The sequence below is a fragment of the Pollachius pollachius genome (assembly GCF_949987615.1).
Source record: "Pollachius pollachius genome assembly, contig: scaffold_69, whole genome shotgun sequence".
NCBI lineage: Eukaryota > Metazoa > Chordata > Actinopteri > Gadiformes > Gadidae > Pollachius > Pollachius pollachius.
In genome coordinates, this window is record NW_027641417.1 from 57,501 (window position 1) to 70,000 (window position 12,500).

The 12,500-nt window shown below is 50.2% G+C and overlaps 1 protein-coding gene and 1 long non-coding RNA gene across 2 annotated transcripts in view; both read right to left on the reverse strand.

Annotated features, from left to right (window-relative positions):
- The window catches only part of LOC307091604 (retinoic acid receptor alpha-like), a gene marked incomplete at its 3' end in the record, with an annotated part of 57,129 nt that extends 55,797 nt beyond the window's left edge, over window positions 1-1,332 (reverse strand). Inside the window, exon 1 of the mRNA XM_079759237.1 lies at window positions 1,070-1,332. Coding sequence (XP_079615363.1) covers window positions 1,070-1,211 — 142 coding nt within the window. The 5' untranslated portion in view covers window positions 1,212-1,332. The remainder of the gene's footprint in view (window positions 1-1,069) is intronic.
- Window positions 1,333-1,448: 116 nt separating this feature from the next.
- Window positions 1,449-12,500, reverse strand: part of LOC307091603 — an 81,824-nt gene continuing 70,772 nt past the window's right edge. Inside the window, exon 3 of the long non-coding RNA XR_013812746.1 lies at window positions 1,449-1,866. This is a non-coding gene — a long non-coding RNA (uncharacterized lncRNA). The remainder of the gene's footprint in view (window positions 1,867-12,500) is intronic.

Below are 12,500 nucleotides of genomic sequence, written 5' to 3' on the forward strand. Positions count from 1 at the left end.
TGACATGTGCTGCCAGGTTTGTGGTTCAAAAATAAACAATGTGCTCTGCTAGTTGTCCTGCTTCCCAGTGATCCACACGGACAAGTTTGTGAGTGGGTAAATGTCTGTGTGTGTGTGTGTGTGTGTGTCTTTGACTCAAATTGAGGACACCGCTTGAGGCAATGTGCATGTGTGTTACAAACACACACACACACACACACACACACACACACACACACACACACACACACACACTCACGCACACACTCATGCACACTCACATTAATTGAAACAGAAGGCAAACTTCAGTTCATCCAAAGGAAACCACACATAACCACACATAAACACAGACTCACAAACACACACACACACACACACACACACACTCAAACTCAAACGTATACACCAACACAAAGACACACTTCAGCATCTCTCAGGAAACTCCCACCACTGACAGCGTGGGCCATGCGTCCCTCCAGGAGCAGATGACCCACAGCAGGCGTCGTCCACAGAGGGGAGCACACCCAGCAGGGGGTGATGGGGAGGAGCATGGAGGAGGATGTGGAGGGGTGAGGCCATGGGGGAGAGAGGATCACGGAAGAGGTAAGGGAAGGGGGGAGGTAATGGGGGAGAGAGGATCATATAGGACATTATGGAGGGGTGAGACGATGGAGAGAGGATCACGGAAGATGTAAGGGAAGAGGGGGAGGTAATGGGGGAGAGAGGATCATGTAGGACGTTATGGAGGGGTGAGACGATGGGGGAGAGAGGATCATGTAGGGGGTTATGGAGGGGTGAGGCGATGGGGGAGAGAGGATCATGTAGGGGGTTATGGAGGGGTGAGGCGATGGGGGAGAGAGGATCATGTAGGGGGTTATGGAGGGGTGAGGCGATGGGGGAGAGAGGATCATGTAGGGGGTTATGGAGGGGTGAGGCGATGGGGGAGAGAGGATCATGTAGGGGGTTATGGAGGGGTGAGGCGATGGGGGAGAGAGGATCATGTAGACCGCTATGGAGGGGTGGGGCGATGTGAGAGAGTATGTATACATTATGGGGCAGGGGGGAGAGGGTCACTTGGAGGGGTACTTACTGGCAGGCGACGGGCTGCTGTATCCTCGGAGGGACAGCCCCGGCAGGGCGGGCGGGGAGATGCCCCCCAGCATGTGGGGGAAGAAGTAGGAGTAGGTGGGCATGGGGAAGCCGTTGAGGTGGGGGTTTCCCTTCCCGGCCATGACAGCTCAATCCACCTCCGGTCGCACAAGGTCCTTGGTTCAGGATAAGAATCACATGCAGAGCCAAGATGGGCGTGTGGCCAACCGGGCAGACCTAATCCCCCATGCGGCCCGCTGGATCCGTGGCCATGGGGGGCACTGGTGTCTGATCCTCTCCCCCCGCGGGTCGGGTGGAGAAAGCAGGGCAGCTGCCTCTCGAAACGCCCCCCCCCCCCCCCCCCCCCCTAGAGACTCAAGATGATGCTGCGATATTCCTTGGGTCAAGATCTTTAGGAAAGAGAGAGACGGAGGGAGAAGCGGAGAGAGAGAGAGAGATGGACGGAGAGAGATGGACGGAGAGAGAGAGAGTGATAGTGAGGGTCTGAGAGAGAGAGAGAGATAGAGAGAGGGGATGAGATGGGCTGGACGGAAGTGGTCCGGTAAACTGCTTGTTGTGTCGTAGTGGAGATGGCCGTATAGATGGTGGGGGTGATGGGGGTGGTGGGGTGGTGCTGGTTGGCGTGGCGGTGGTGCTGGTGGTAGGAGCCAGTCGGTCGGAACACTTCACAGAGCGTCGCTTCACTCTTCTACCACAGAGCTGTCTTGTTCACATGGTGAACAAGACAGCGAGTCCTCACTTTTGGGTTGGACTTCCACGTCTGCGGTGGATTTTCACCTAACAAAGAGACAAAGAGACAAAGAACGTAAGAAAGGGTGTTAGAGGGAGACAGGGCAGGAAGGAATAAGCACACACACAAAGAGAGAGAGAGAGAGAGACAGAGAGAGGAGTAGGAATAACAAGAGACCTTCAGTGACAAGTTAAAGAGACGCATTCCCTGCGTACTTAAGCGCACGAGCAAAATAGTGCTTTCCCTTTGACACTAATTAATGGTAATGTCTCATCTGAAATGTAACGAAAACACCCGTCTGGCTTAATTAACCGACGGTACGCTACAACCAAGAGAAACCGTGGGGGTGTATGAAGTCTCCACACCACCCAGTGCGCCAATATACACGCACTCATTACCGTCGCTGCTGCTGCCACAAACACCGTGGAAGAAGAACCGAGACACATAAATGGAAACAGCAACACTGAATAAAACTTTACTAATTACAACGAGGGGGGCCCACGGGCATCGTTCAGGGGCCCCATTGAGGCTTCTCTGTTGCTTTTCTGACTAACAAGATGCACGCATGTATACACACAAACACACACACACACACACACACACACACACACACACACACACACACACACACACACACGCAAATTACACATAAACAGATAAGGAAGCAAACCTCCACACAGCCAATGCATATTCATGTAAGGGAAATATATACAGCACATGTACAACAATGTATACTTTTGGAATCACAGCTTAATACAAGCATTTAATTAATATGAATTAAAGAACTTGTTAAGCGATAAGAGTATGCGTTGCCTACTATGTAATGCAGCTCTTTTACATGAAGGCATTTCCGTCCTCTGGTACATGAAATCTATCAAACCCGATTTCACACCGGTGACAGTAAAAGCTTTAGCTAGAGGGGGTATTATACACATAGAGCAGTCTGAGAAGATCCTTTCAGAGAGGAAGAGATATTGATGTAGTCCTACCGGAACAGAAACAGCCAAGATGCATCTCATGCACACCTTTACTTGTGTGTGTGTGTGTGTGTGTGTGTGTTTGTGCGTGTGATTGTGTGTGTGTGTGTGTGTGTGTGTGTGTGTGTGTGTGTGTGTGTGTGTGTGTGTTTGTGTGTGTGTGTGTGTGTGTGTGTGTGTGTGTGTGTGTGTGGGGGGGGGGGGGATGCAGCTAGTAAATTACACTGTTGCGTTGGTGGGTGGTTGGGACGTTAGCGTAGCCTGTTGTATGACAGGGCTATCACTTGCAAGGACTCAATGCCCTGTAATGTTGTTACATCCCCTCACAAATCTTCCTGTCTGGGCTATATTATTGGGTAATCTATAAAGCAGCAGTGGCCTAAATGTCAGGGAAGACAGACTGTCCAATAAAACCTTGGGAAGGGGGGGGGGGGGAGGCAGTAAATTAGAAAGTCTTCAGACCAGACCAGCCGCTGCCGAGGTACCCTCGGGCAGGGTGCTTTCTGCCCTACCACTCGTGGTACCGGCAACCGGGACCATGTCGGGAAAAAAGGCCTCCATTTGAGGCGTATGCATGCATTAAAGTACAGTGTTGCAGAGTCGATTGAATAGCACATAGTTAGCGCCAGGATAAAAGCTTGCGTGTGTATGACACACGGATCAGAACGACTTCCACAGCGCAACGGCCAGTCGGCCAAAGTGTTTGTGCGCTCCTCATCAGGCTGAGAGCTGTCTTTACTGGCGGGTCTATCTATTAACCCTATTTATTGATTATCAACAAAGTGTTCCCCAAACGTAGCCCGCGGTCCTTCTGTATTAGGCAAAGAGCTTTCATAGGCCTTCTTGAAAGGGCTGAAGGAGCTGCATGCTGTTTTATGATGTGGATCTTAGAGGTCCGCCGTCTCTCCACCCTGCTGATCAGCACACTTGTTAACCCAGGTTAGAAGTGGAGTGGGTGGAGGCGTCAAGAGATAGGACAGCTGGGCTGGTCATGTGATCAGAAGGCCAGGGGCTGAGCATTTAGCATGAGGAGTAAACAGATAGGCCGGCTAGGCTGGTGTTCAGAAGAACAGGAGTTTTAGCATTTAGCGCAGACCTGGGCATCGTACGGCCCCCGGGCCACATCCGGCCCTTTGGCCGTTTCCAACCGGCCCGCGTGAGGTCTTTGGGGAGTTCACAATCAAATGTAAATAATTGTACATATATAGAATACAACTGCACCGCTTTTATTATGAAGGCGACTTTTGTTGTTGCTTTTTTTGTGCGTGCGTATGCAGCTTCTTCCTCTCTGGTTGCAAGTTGTAACTGAAAATAAGTAGAAGAAGAACCCCATCCACAAGTGACAAACTGGCCACGAACTGAGCTCACAGGAGACATCAGCGCTGACGTGAATGGCTGTTATTCCTGAAAAATGTCAGCTCATGTGAAAAAAAGAAAGGTCGATACAGAACGCCGAGTTTTTAACCAAACCATGGACTTCTAAGTATTTTTTCACTGAAGTCAAAGGTAAAGCCGTGTTCTTGGTTTGTGGGGAACAGGTCGCTGTGTTAAAGGATTATAATTTGAATCGCCACTCCAATACTAAACACGCGGAGAAATACGGCAACTTGACTGATGCAGATCGGGCACGGACGTCTGAAGTTTTTGCTAGCTAAACTGCATAAACTGCTTTTTATAAAGAGATCAAATTAATATTAAGCTGAATTGAATTTAGCCTATTGGTCGGGCCCTCCACAACAGTCCCTGTTTCTCATGTGGCCCTTTGGGAAAATGAAATGCCCACCCCTGATTTAGCGTGAGTTGAGTCGCGTGCAAAAATCCTGCCAAGGCCTGTAAAGGGCGATCTTTCTTCCATTTACATCATCTTCTCTTTTCTATACTGCATCCATGCCAGAACCATAAGTACCAAATGCAGTGAGGTTATTAGGTTTAAGTCACAGGCTGTGACGTGTACATCAGTGGACTCTTTTGTGTGGAATTTTAAATTCTGTACAATAATCCGTCAGCAAACAGTCAACTAAGCGATGGTCACGGTGGTGTCCCTGTTGATGACGAGGTGATTGTTTAGGCTGCTGGCCAAGAGAAACAGGGAGGGGGTGGAGAGGTGAGAGAGGGACTCGGATGACGTGGGATGATGGCAACAAAGCATGATGTCATCTCCCAGTTGGGGGGGCGGGGGGTATTCTGACAGAATGGGTTTAAGGATTGAGAGAGGGCGTACTTCTTGCACTTTTCTACTAGGAAGCTACTGGGACAACCAAGTGGGAAGATCAGACTATGTGACTGGGTCCCTCTTTTGCATGTCAAAGCAGTTTTTCAATTTTCAATCATAAGCCTACACACAGACGCACACACACACACACACACACACACACACACACACACACACACACAACGTGCACAAGGAGTCTACAATCTATTAACCGCATAATTTATCTGATGAGGTCAACAGCAAAAACACAGAGTACACGCAGACGTACACACACACACACACACACACACACACACACACACACACAGACACGCACACACACACACATATAGACACACACTCTGTTCGATGATGAATCAAGGTATTACCTAGCGGTGTGATCAACCATGAAAACTGCACACTGAACATCAGCACTGAACCAAGCTGCTTGTGTCCTCCACACACACACACACACACACACACACACACACACACACACACACACCCACACACACCCACACACACACAATGTGCTTATCAAACACTCTGGAGCCAAAGCCAATGCAGCCAGAGCAGCGCACACACACACACACACACACACACACACACACACACACACACACACACACACACACAAACAGTGTTCTTGGAAGTGCTCTGTGATCTATGGAACCTGTGTGCTGGGGCTGACGTGGGCAAGGTCGTCTCTACGACTGGGTGGGGTTAGGGGTGTGGCTAGGGGGGGTGAGGTGGGGGCTTGGGGCTGAGAGGAGTATCTTTTGCAGGGTTATGAGGTGTGGAGGGTGTCACGAATCGAAGAAGCCAGCGCTCACACTATGACTGCATCCAGGACACGTGTCCGTTGTGTATCGTGTAGTAGTGGTACACACACACACACACACACACACACACACACACACACACACACACACACACACACACACACACACACACGGACACACGGAGGGTAAACAAACGGTACCGTTTAAACAGTCAATCGTCAATGGTGCCGTTCTGGCAGGACACCAAAGCACACGAACGGGGCCGGATCTCAGAAGAAGAGTTATGTGATTGGGTCCCGAAGCGGCCCTCTTGCTTCAGCGCTGGGCCCCACCGCTACCTCCAGGTCTATGGGCTCTATGGCGCTGGCTCCAGGTCTATGGGCCCCACCGCTGCCTCCAGGCCTATGGGCTCTATGGCGCTGCCTCCAGGTCTATGGGCCCCACCGCTGCCTCCAGGCCTATGGGCTCTATGGCGCTGCCTCCAGGTCTATGGGCTCTATGGCGCTGCCTCCAGGCCTATGGGCTCTATGGCGCTGCCTCCAGGCCTATGGGCTCTATGGCGCTGCCTCCAGGTCTATGGGCTCTATGGCGCTGCCTCCAGGCCTATGGGCTCTATGGCGCTGCCTCCAGGTCTATGGGCTCTATGGCGCTGGCTCCAGGTCTATGGGCCCCACCGCTGCCTCCAGGCCTATGGGCTCTATGGCGCTGCCTCCAGGCCTATGGGCTCTATGGCGCTGGCTCCAGGTCTATGGGCCCCACCGCTGCCTCCAGGCCTATGGGCTCTATGGCGCTGCCTCCAGGTCTATGGGCCCCACCGCTGCCTCCAGGCCTATGGGCTCTATGGCGCTGCCTCCAGGCCTATGGGCTCTATGGCGCTGCCTCCAGGCCTATGGGCTCTATGGCGCTGCCTCCAGGTCTATGGGCTCTATGGCGCTGCCTCCAGGTCTATGGGCTCTATGGCGCTGCCTCCAGGTCTATGGGCTCTATGGCGCTGCCTCCAGGTCTATGGGCTCTATGGCGCTGCCTCCAGGCCTATGGGCTCTATGGCGCTGCCTCCAGGCCTATGGGCTCTATGGCGCTGCCTCCAGGTCTATGGGCTCTATGGCGCTGCCTCCAGGCCTATGGGCTCTATGGCGCTGGCTCCAGGTCTATGGGCTCTATGGCGCTGCCTCCAGGTCTATGGGCTCTATGGCGCTGCCTCCAGGTCTATGGGCTCTATGGCGCTGCCTCCATGCCTCTCACCTCCATGTGTGTGAGTGAGGAGGCCGCTGAAACCAAAACACTTGGGTGTAAAAGCTCTGGCTCTGGGTCTGCGCTCCACATGAGAAGCGGTGTAGGCGAAGGAGGAGAAGGGGAGAGGGAGGGAGGGAGGGAGGGGTCGGAGGTCACAAGGGAGAGCAAAGAAGGGGGAGGGAGGGAGCAGCCGTTGACTGATTCTAATTGGTTTTGACAGCGGATGCTGAATTAATAATCGACGAAAGCAGCAAATGGCAGAGTTGGGGGGAGGGGGGCGCTGGTGACAGGACAGACGGCGGGCTCGACACGACCGCGGGGAGGGGATGACGCGGGCGGAGTCAGGTGAGTGAACACACACACACACACACACACACACACACACAGACACAGACACTTACACACACACGCGCACACACGTACACAAATGTGGTTCAGAAAGGTCATAAGGAAAAAGAAAAGCTGCAGCAGAAGCTGTCATGTAGTGTGTGTAATGATGCACACACACACACACACACACACACGCGCGTACTGATTCTCTCTCACGAACACATACACACACACACACACACACGCACACACCTGCATATAGGCTCGATCTCGCTCTCTCTCTCACAAAGACGCACATACACGCGACTCCAACACGCGCACACACTCTCTCACACAAACACACACGCATAGATTCCCAGATAACGATTATCACGCACACAGCCCCACACACGCGCGCGCACACACACACACAACACTTCCAACACAAACATCCCGTCTCACCCCATCAAATGATCCATCTTGTTGCTGTCACTCGAGCAAAGGTCAAAGGAATTAGCGGGAGTAGCCCGAGCTGTGCTGCGCTAGCTACAATGCTAACGTGCACGTGGCTTGTGAGTTACCCCGTCACTATCAATAGAACTAGCCATGTGATTTACGCCATTATTTACCGGCACTACCAATACCATTAGGTACTGAAGGACTTTTGCCCTGTTGTCCTCTGAATGTCAATTGAGACGATTATCTTGTTGCATGTGATGACATAACTGCTGTTGCTACGAGACTACGCCTGTTGTGATTACGTTGCACAACGGTACAATTCAAAGCCATTCCTTCCAAGTAGTAGTTTGGTGGGGCTCAGAGAAATAAGCTCATAAGTGTGATGGTGACATGAGCAGTAGGGCTGCAGTGTTCCTCCATCATCCACCCCAACAGTCCATCAATCCATCCCTCCACCCATCCTACGAAACTGCTTTTCCAATTAGGAGGTAAGCCATGAGCAGCAGTGGCTCAGGAGGCAGAGCGGGTGGACTGGCAACCGGAAGGTTGCTAGTTTGATCCCCGGCTCCTCCTAGCTGAGTGTTGAGGTGTCACTGAGCAAGAAATCCTAACTCCCAAAGAACTTGGCTGTCGCCTTGCATGGCTGACACTGACTGTGTATCGACAATACACTTGGTGCTTCTGTCGATGCATACACACGGCCTTGCCAACCGTGTGTAATGCGTGTGTGAATGTCAGGCAGTTACTTTAACCCATTTGTGGTTAGGGTTAGGGTACAATGTTGCGGCGCAAAATTGTATCTAGTAGATACAATGTTGTGCCGCGCAGCAGCCGGCACAAATGGGTTAAAGCACTTTGCGCCCAGCCCATCACATCAAATAATTGTAATTTCTGTTTATTTTATGTATTCGTGCTCAGTGTACAATGACATGCCCTATTTCTGTGAAGTAAACGTACAAATAAATAATGCCTCAGAGTGTGTTCTAGGTGTTTGTTGTGGATATCAACCCCCGGACAGGAGGTGTGTGTGTGTGTGTGTGTGGGGGGGGGGGGGGGGGGGGGGGGGGGGGGGGGGCTCCTATATTGCTCATCAGGGCTGAACATGAGGAGAGCTGCTGGAGCACGACTCACTGAAATTTTTATGAGGACCGCCGTTGCGTGGGTGGTTGTACGTCACATGAGAGACACAATGTATGCACACACCAATGTATGTGTCGCCAAGTGTGTGTGTGTGTGTGCGCAGACGCATGTGTGTGTTTGTGTTTGTGTGTGTGTGTGTGTGTGTGTGTGTGTGTGCGCGCGCAAGTGTGCCCATGCGCATGTATTAGTGTGTGTGTAGGCACGTCTGTGTTTAAGTGTGTGTGGTGTGTCCGCACATGTGAGTATGTTTGTTGGTGTTTGTATGTGTGTGTTTGTGTGTGTGTGTGTGTATGTGTGTGTGTGTGTATGTGTACGTGTATGTGTGTGTGTGTGTGTGTGTGTCTGTGTGTATGATTGTGTTCTACTCATTGTTGAGTCATGTCCCATGTGACGTGTGTGTTGTCCAATTGCCCAGAGGATGTTACAGTACATTTTATTTTCTGACTCTCGTATGGCAAGGGTTTTAAATATTCATGAGACAACATGAACCTCAGCTACATCAAAGGGAAAGTGTATCTGTGTGTGTGTGTGTGTGTGTGTGTGTGTGTGTGTGTGTGTGTGTGTGTGTGTGTGTGTGTGTGTGTGGGTGTGCGCATGTAAGGGTTTGCATGTGTGCATGTAGCCGATTTTAAATGCAACCGAATGCAAAAAATTATAATATAGGCCAGGGCATGAATAGGCACTAGCTATCAAGCTATATATAGCCATAAAGTCGTACCTTGCAGTCATTAACTCTGTTAAAGATGCTCTGCTGAAGACTACATCTTCCATGAAACCTTTAGCAGCCGGTCGTTGAAGCGCATCACAGTAATGGCCTCAAGGTAAAGTAGTATAAATAATGAAGTTATAAAATACACATGAATACTAGAGCCTCTAACCACTTACACTAGTATCATGCTCAGACAGCCCCGGAGTAAACCATTATCCCTCTCCCAAAACAACAGAAAGAACCCAGTGTCTTCACAATCAATACATGATCCTAACCAAAATATGTCCGTAAAACGCCTGTTATGATTCCTGGATTGAGTAGTAACGCAGGTTCATTAAGGAGCTTCTATTACATGGACATGTCCACGGACATATAATCTGTCCATGTCTTAGAACCTGTCCGTGTTCTTAGAACCTGTCCATGTTCTAAGAACCTTTCTGTGTCCTTAGAACCTGTCCATGTCCTTAGAACCTGTCCATGTTCTAAGAACCTTTTCATGTCTTAGAACCTGTCCATATAGTATCAGAGAGAGGAGAAGCCAGCGAGGGCTAGTGGACACTGGGTTAGGTCTGGCCAGCGGGCCTTACCAGAGCCTGGTGCTGGGGGAGGTTTGAGGAGGAGGTTTGAGGAGGAGGTTTGGGGAGGAGGTTTGAGGAGGAGGTGAAGGTAGCGGGAGTGTGACAAGTGAGTGTTGGGCATGTATTCTCTCTCGGTGGACAGATCCTAACTGTGGTGGTACAACAAGGTTAAGGGGTGCCAAGTACGCCTCTCTGGAGGTGAGGATCCACTCTGGGCAGGCCAGCCACCCCCCTCAGGATGTGTCGGTGTGTGGGTGTGTGGGTGGGGGAACCACTTGTCAGAGAAGTGGGCTGGGTGACATTTCTACCTTCTCCGGAAAAAGGTCAGCCTTTAATTATTCCAAATGCCAAAGAGCATCGCACCTGCAGAACATTAGGCTTGATCGGTGTGTGTGTGTGTGTGTGTGTGTGTGTGTGCGTGTGTGTTTGTGTTTGTGTGTGTGTGTGCGCGTGTGTGTGTTTCCCTGACATATGATGAGCATCGCTGTGTTTTTCCGAGCAGAACTGGACCATCTGCCCACCTGTACATGCGATCTTGCGATCACACACACACACACACACACACACACACACACACAAACACACACATACACGCTGCAAAAACAAATGCTGCATACACTCACAGACACACGCACACACATACACACACACACAGATGCTGCACACACAGTCACAGACACACACACACACACACCGCTGCGGTCACATAGAAAGAGGATCATTATTGCAACAAACTGTCACAGGTGTAGGAAAAATAACAAGAAAAAATGTTGATGTTCAACCTTTTGGTTAACACTAAAGCCTACAGCTCAGAAAACTCTCCGACCTACTCTAGGAATGGGAGTGTGTTAAACAGCTACACAAACATATGGACTGACTTTGGATGATACCGGTATGCACAGCCATTATACACAAACAAAAGCATAAAGGGGATTTACAATGGTCTATAGAAAGGAAAACGTGTAGTTCTAATGTCAATGAAAGCTATTACAACGATACAAACATGAACACACTAAAGGGCGCGTTGAAGACCACACACACAATCACAGGAGCAGTCTTAGTTTTTGGCTCACATAGCCTGCTTCTATAATGTCTATTGGCAATGTGAGTGTTCCCTAGTTATGTCATTAATTAAAAGCAGAGTCATCAATTTTTCCTTTGAGGAGAGCTAAGGAAACAGAGGACCTGAGGGTGTGTGTGAGTGTTTGTGTGTCTGTGCATGTGTGTGTATGTGTGTGTGTGTCAGTGTGCATATGTGTGCGTGTGCGTGTACGAGAGTGTGTGCGTGTGCGTGCGTGCGTGTGTGTGTATGTGTGTGTGTGCGTGTATGTTTGTGTGTGCGTATGTGTGTCTGTGTGTGCGTGCTAGAAGGCCTGATATATATATACTGGCTCCTGAACACGTGCATCCATGAGATTCTATATGCCGACAAGCATGTAGTCCCTCCAACGTCCGTTAGGGAGATGTGGTCGTTCGATGAGTATTAGAATGGTGACATATTAGCATATCCATGCTAATACAGGAAGAAACATGGATGAATTCTCCTAATTCAATATGACACCAAACCTCTTTCCTTTGTCCGGTTAGGGTCTCAGTGGTTAGATCATCTCTGCAGTATATATTTTCGGCGGTCCTGTTTGACAGTTTAATTTAGCGTAAAAAGTTATTTTGGCTATAGAATACACAAGATCGACGCTCAGTGTGCCAAATATAGATCATTTCTGCCGCCGGAGGCGAATAGCTCAAACATCGTTGACGTACCGTAGAAAGCATATCGTCACCCTCGGAGCGGTCTGGTGCAATCCAGTGGGTGTCATCACCGACCCAACGTCCATATTTTGTACACTCATAAACCAGCAGGGAGCAGAGAGTCAGTGAAGTGCATCTAACATGGAGCTGTTACTCTCTCCACTCTGGGTCTAGTTCCAGGCCTTGGCCCCGTGATTTGAGTAAGCTATTCTTTCCCGATTGCCTTCTGAGTCCCGGCAGTAAAGAGAGAACTGCAGTTTTGTGCGAACGGCTGGAGATGAAGCAAAAGGCTGTTTTTCAGAATCTTCTAGGGTTAGGCACCGCTGTTACCGTGGCAATGTTTCTCAGATGGAAGAAAGCTGTCTGGGTCTACCCTTTAAATAGACCTGCATAGTTATACACATTGCTACCATAACACATACACACCTAAACACATGCACACATGTACATACACCCACTCACAAGACTCAAATACGCACACACATATACACAAACACACACACACACAGTAAGATAAGACCTGCAACTACCCATATATCGTGTGTGTGTGTGTG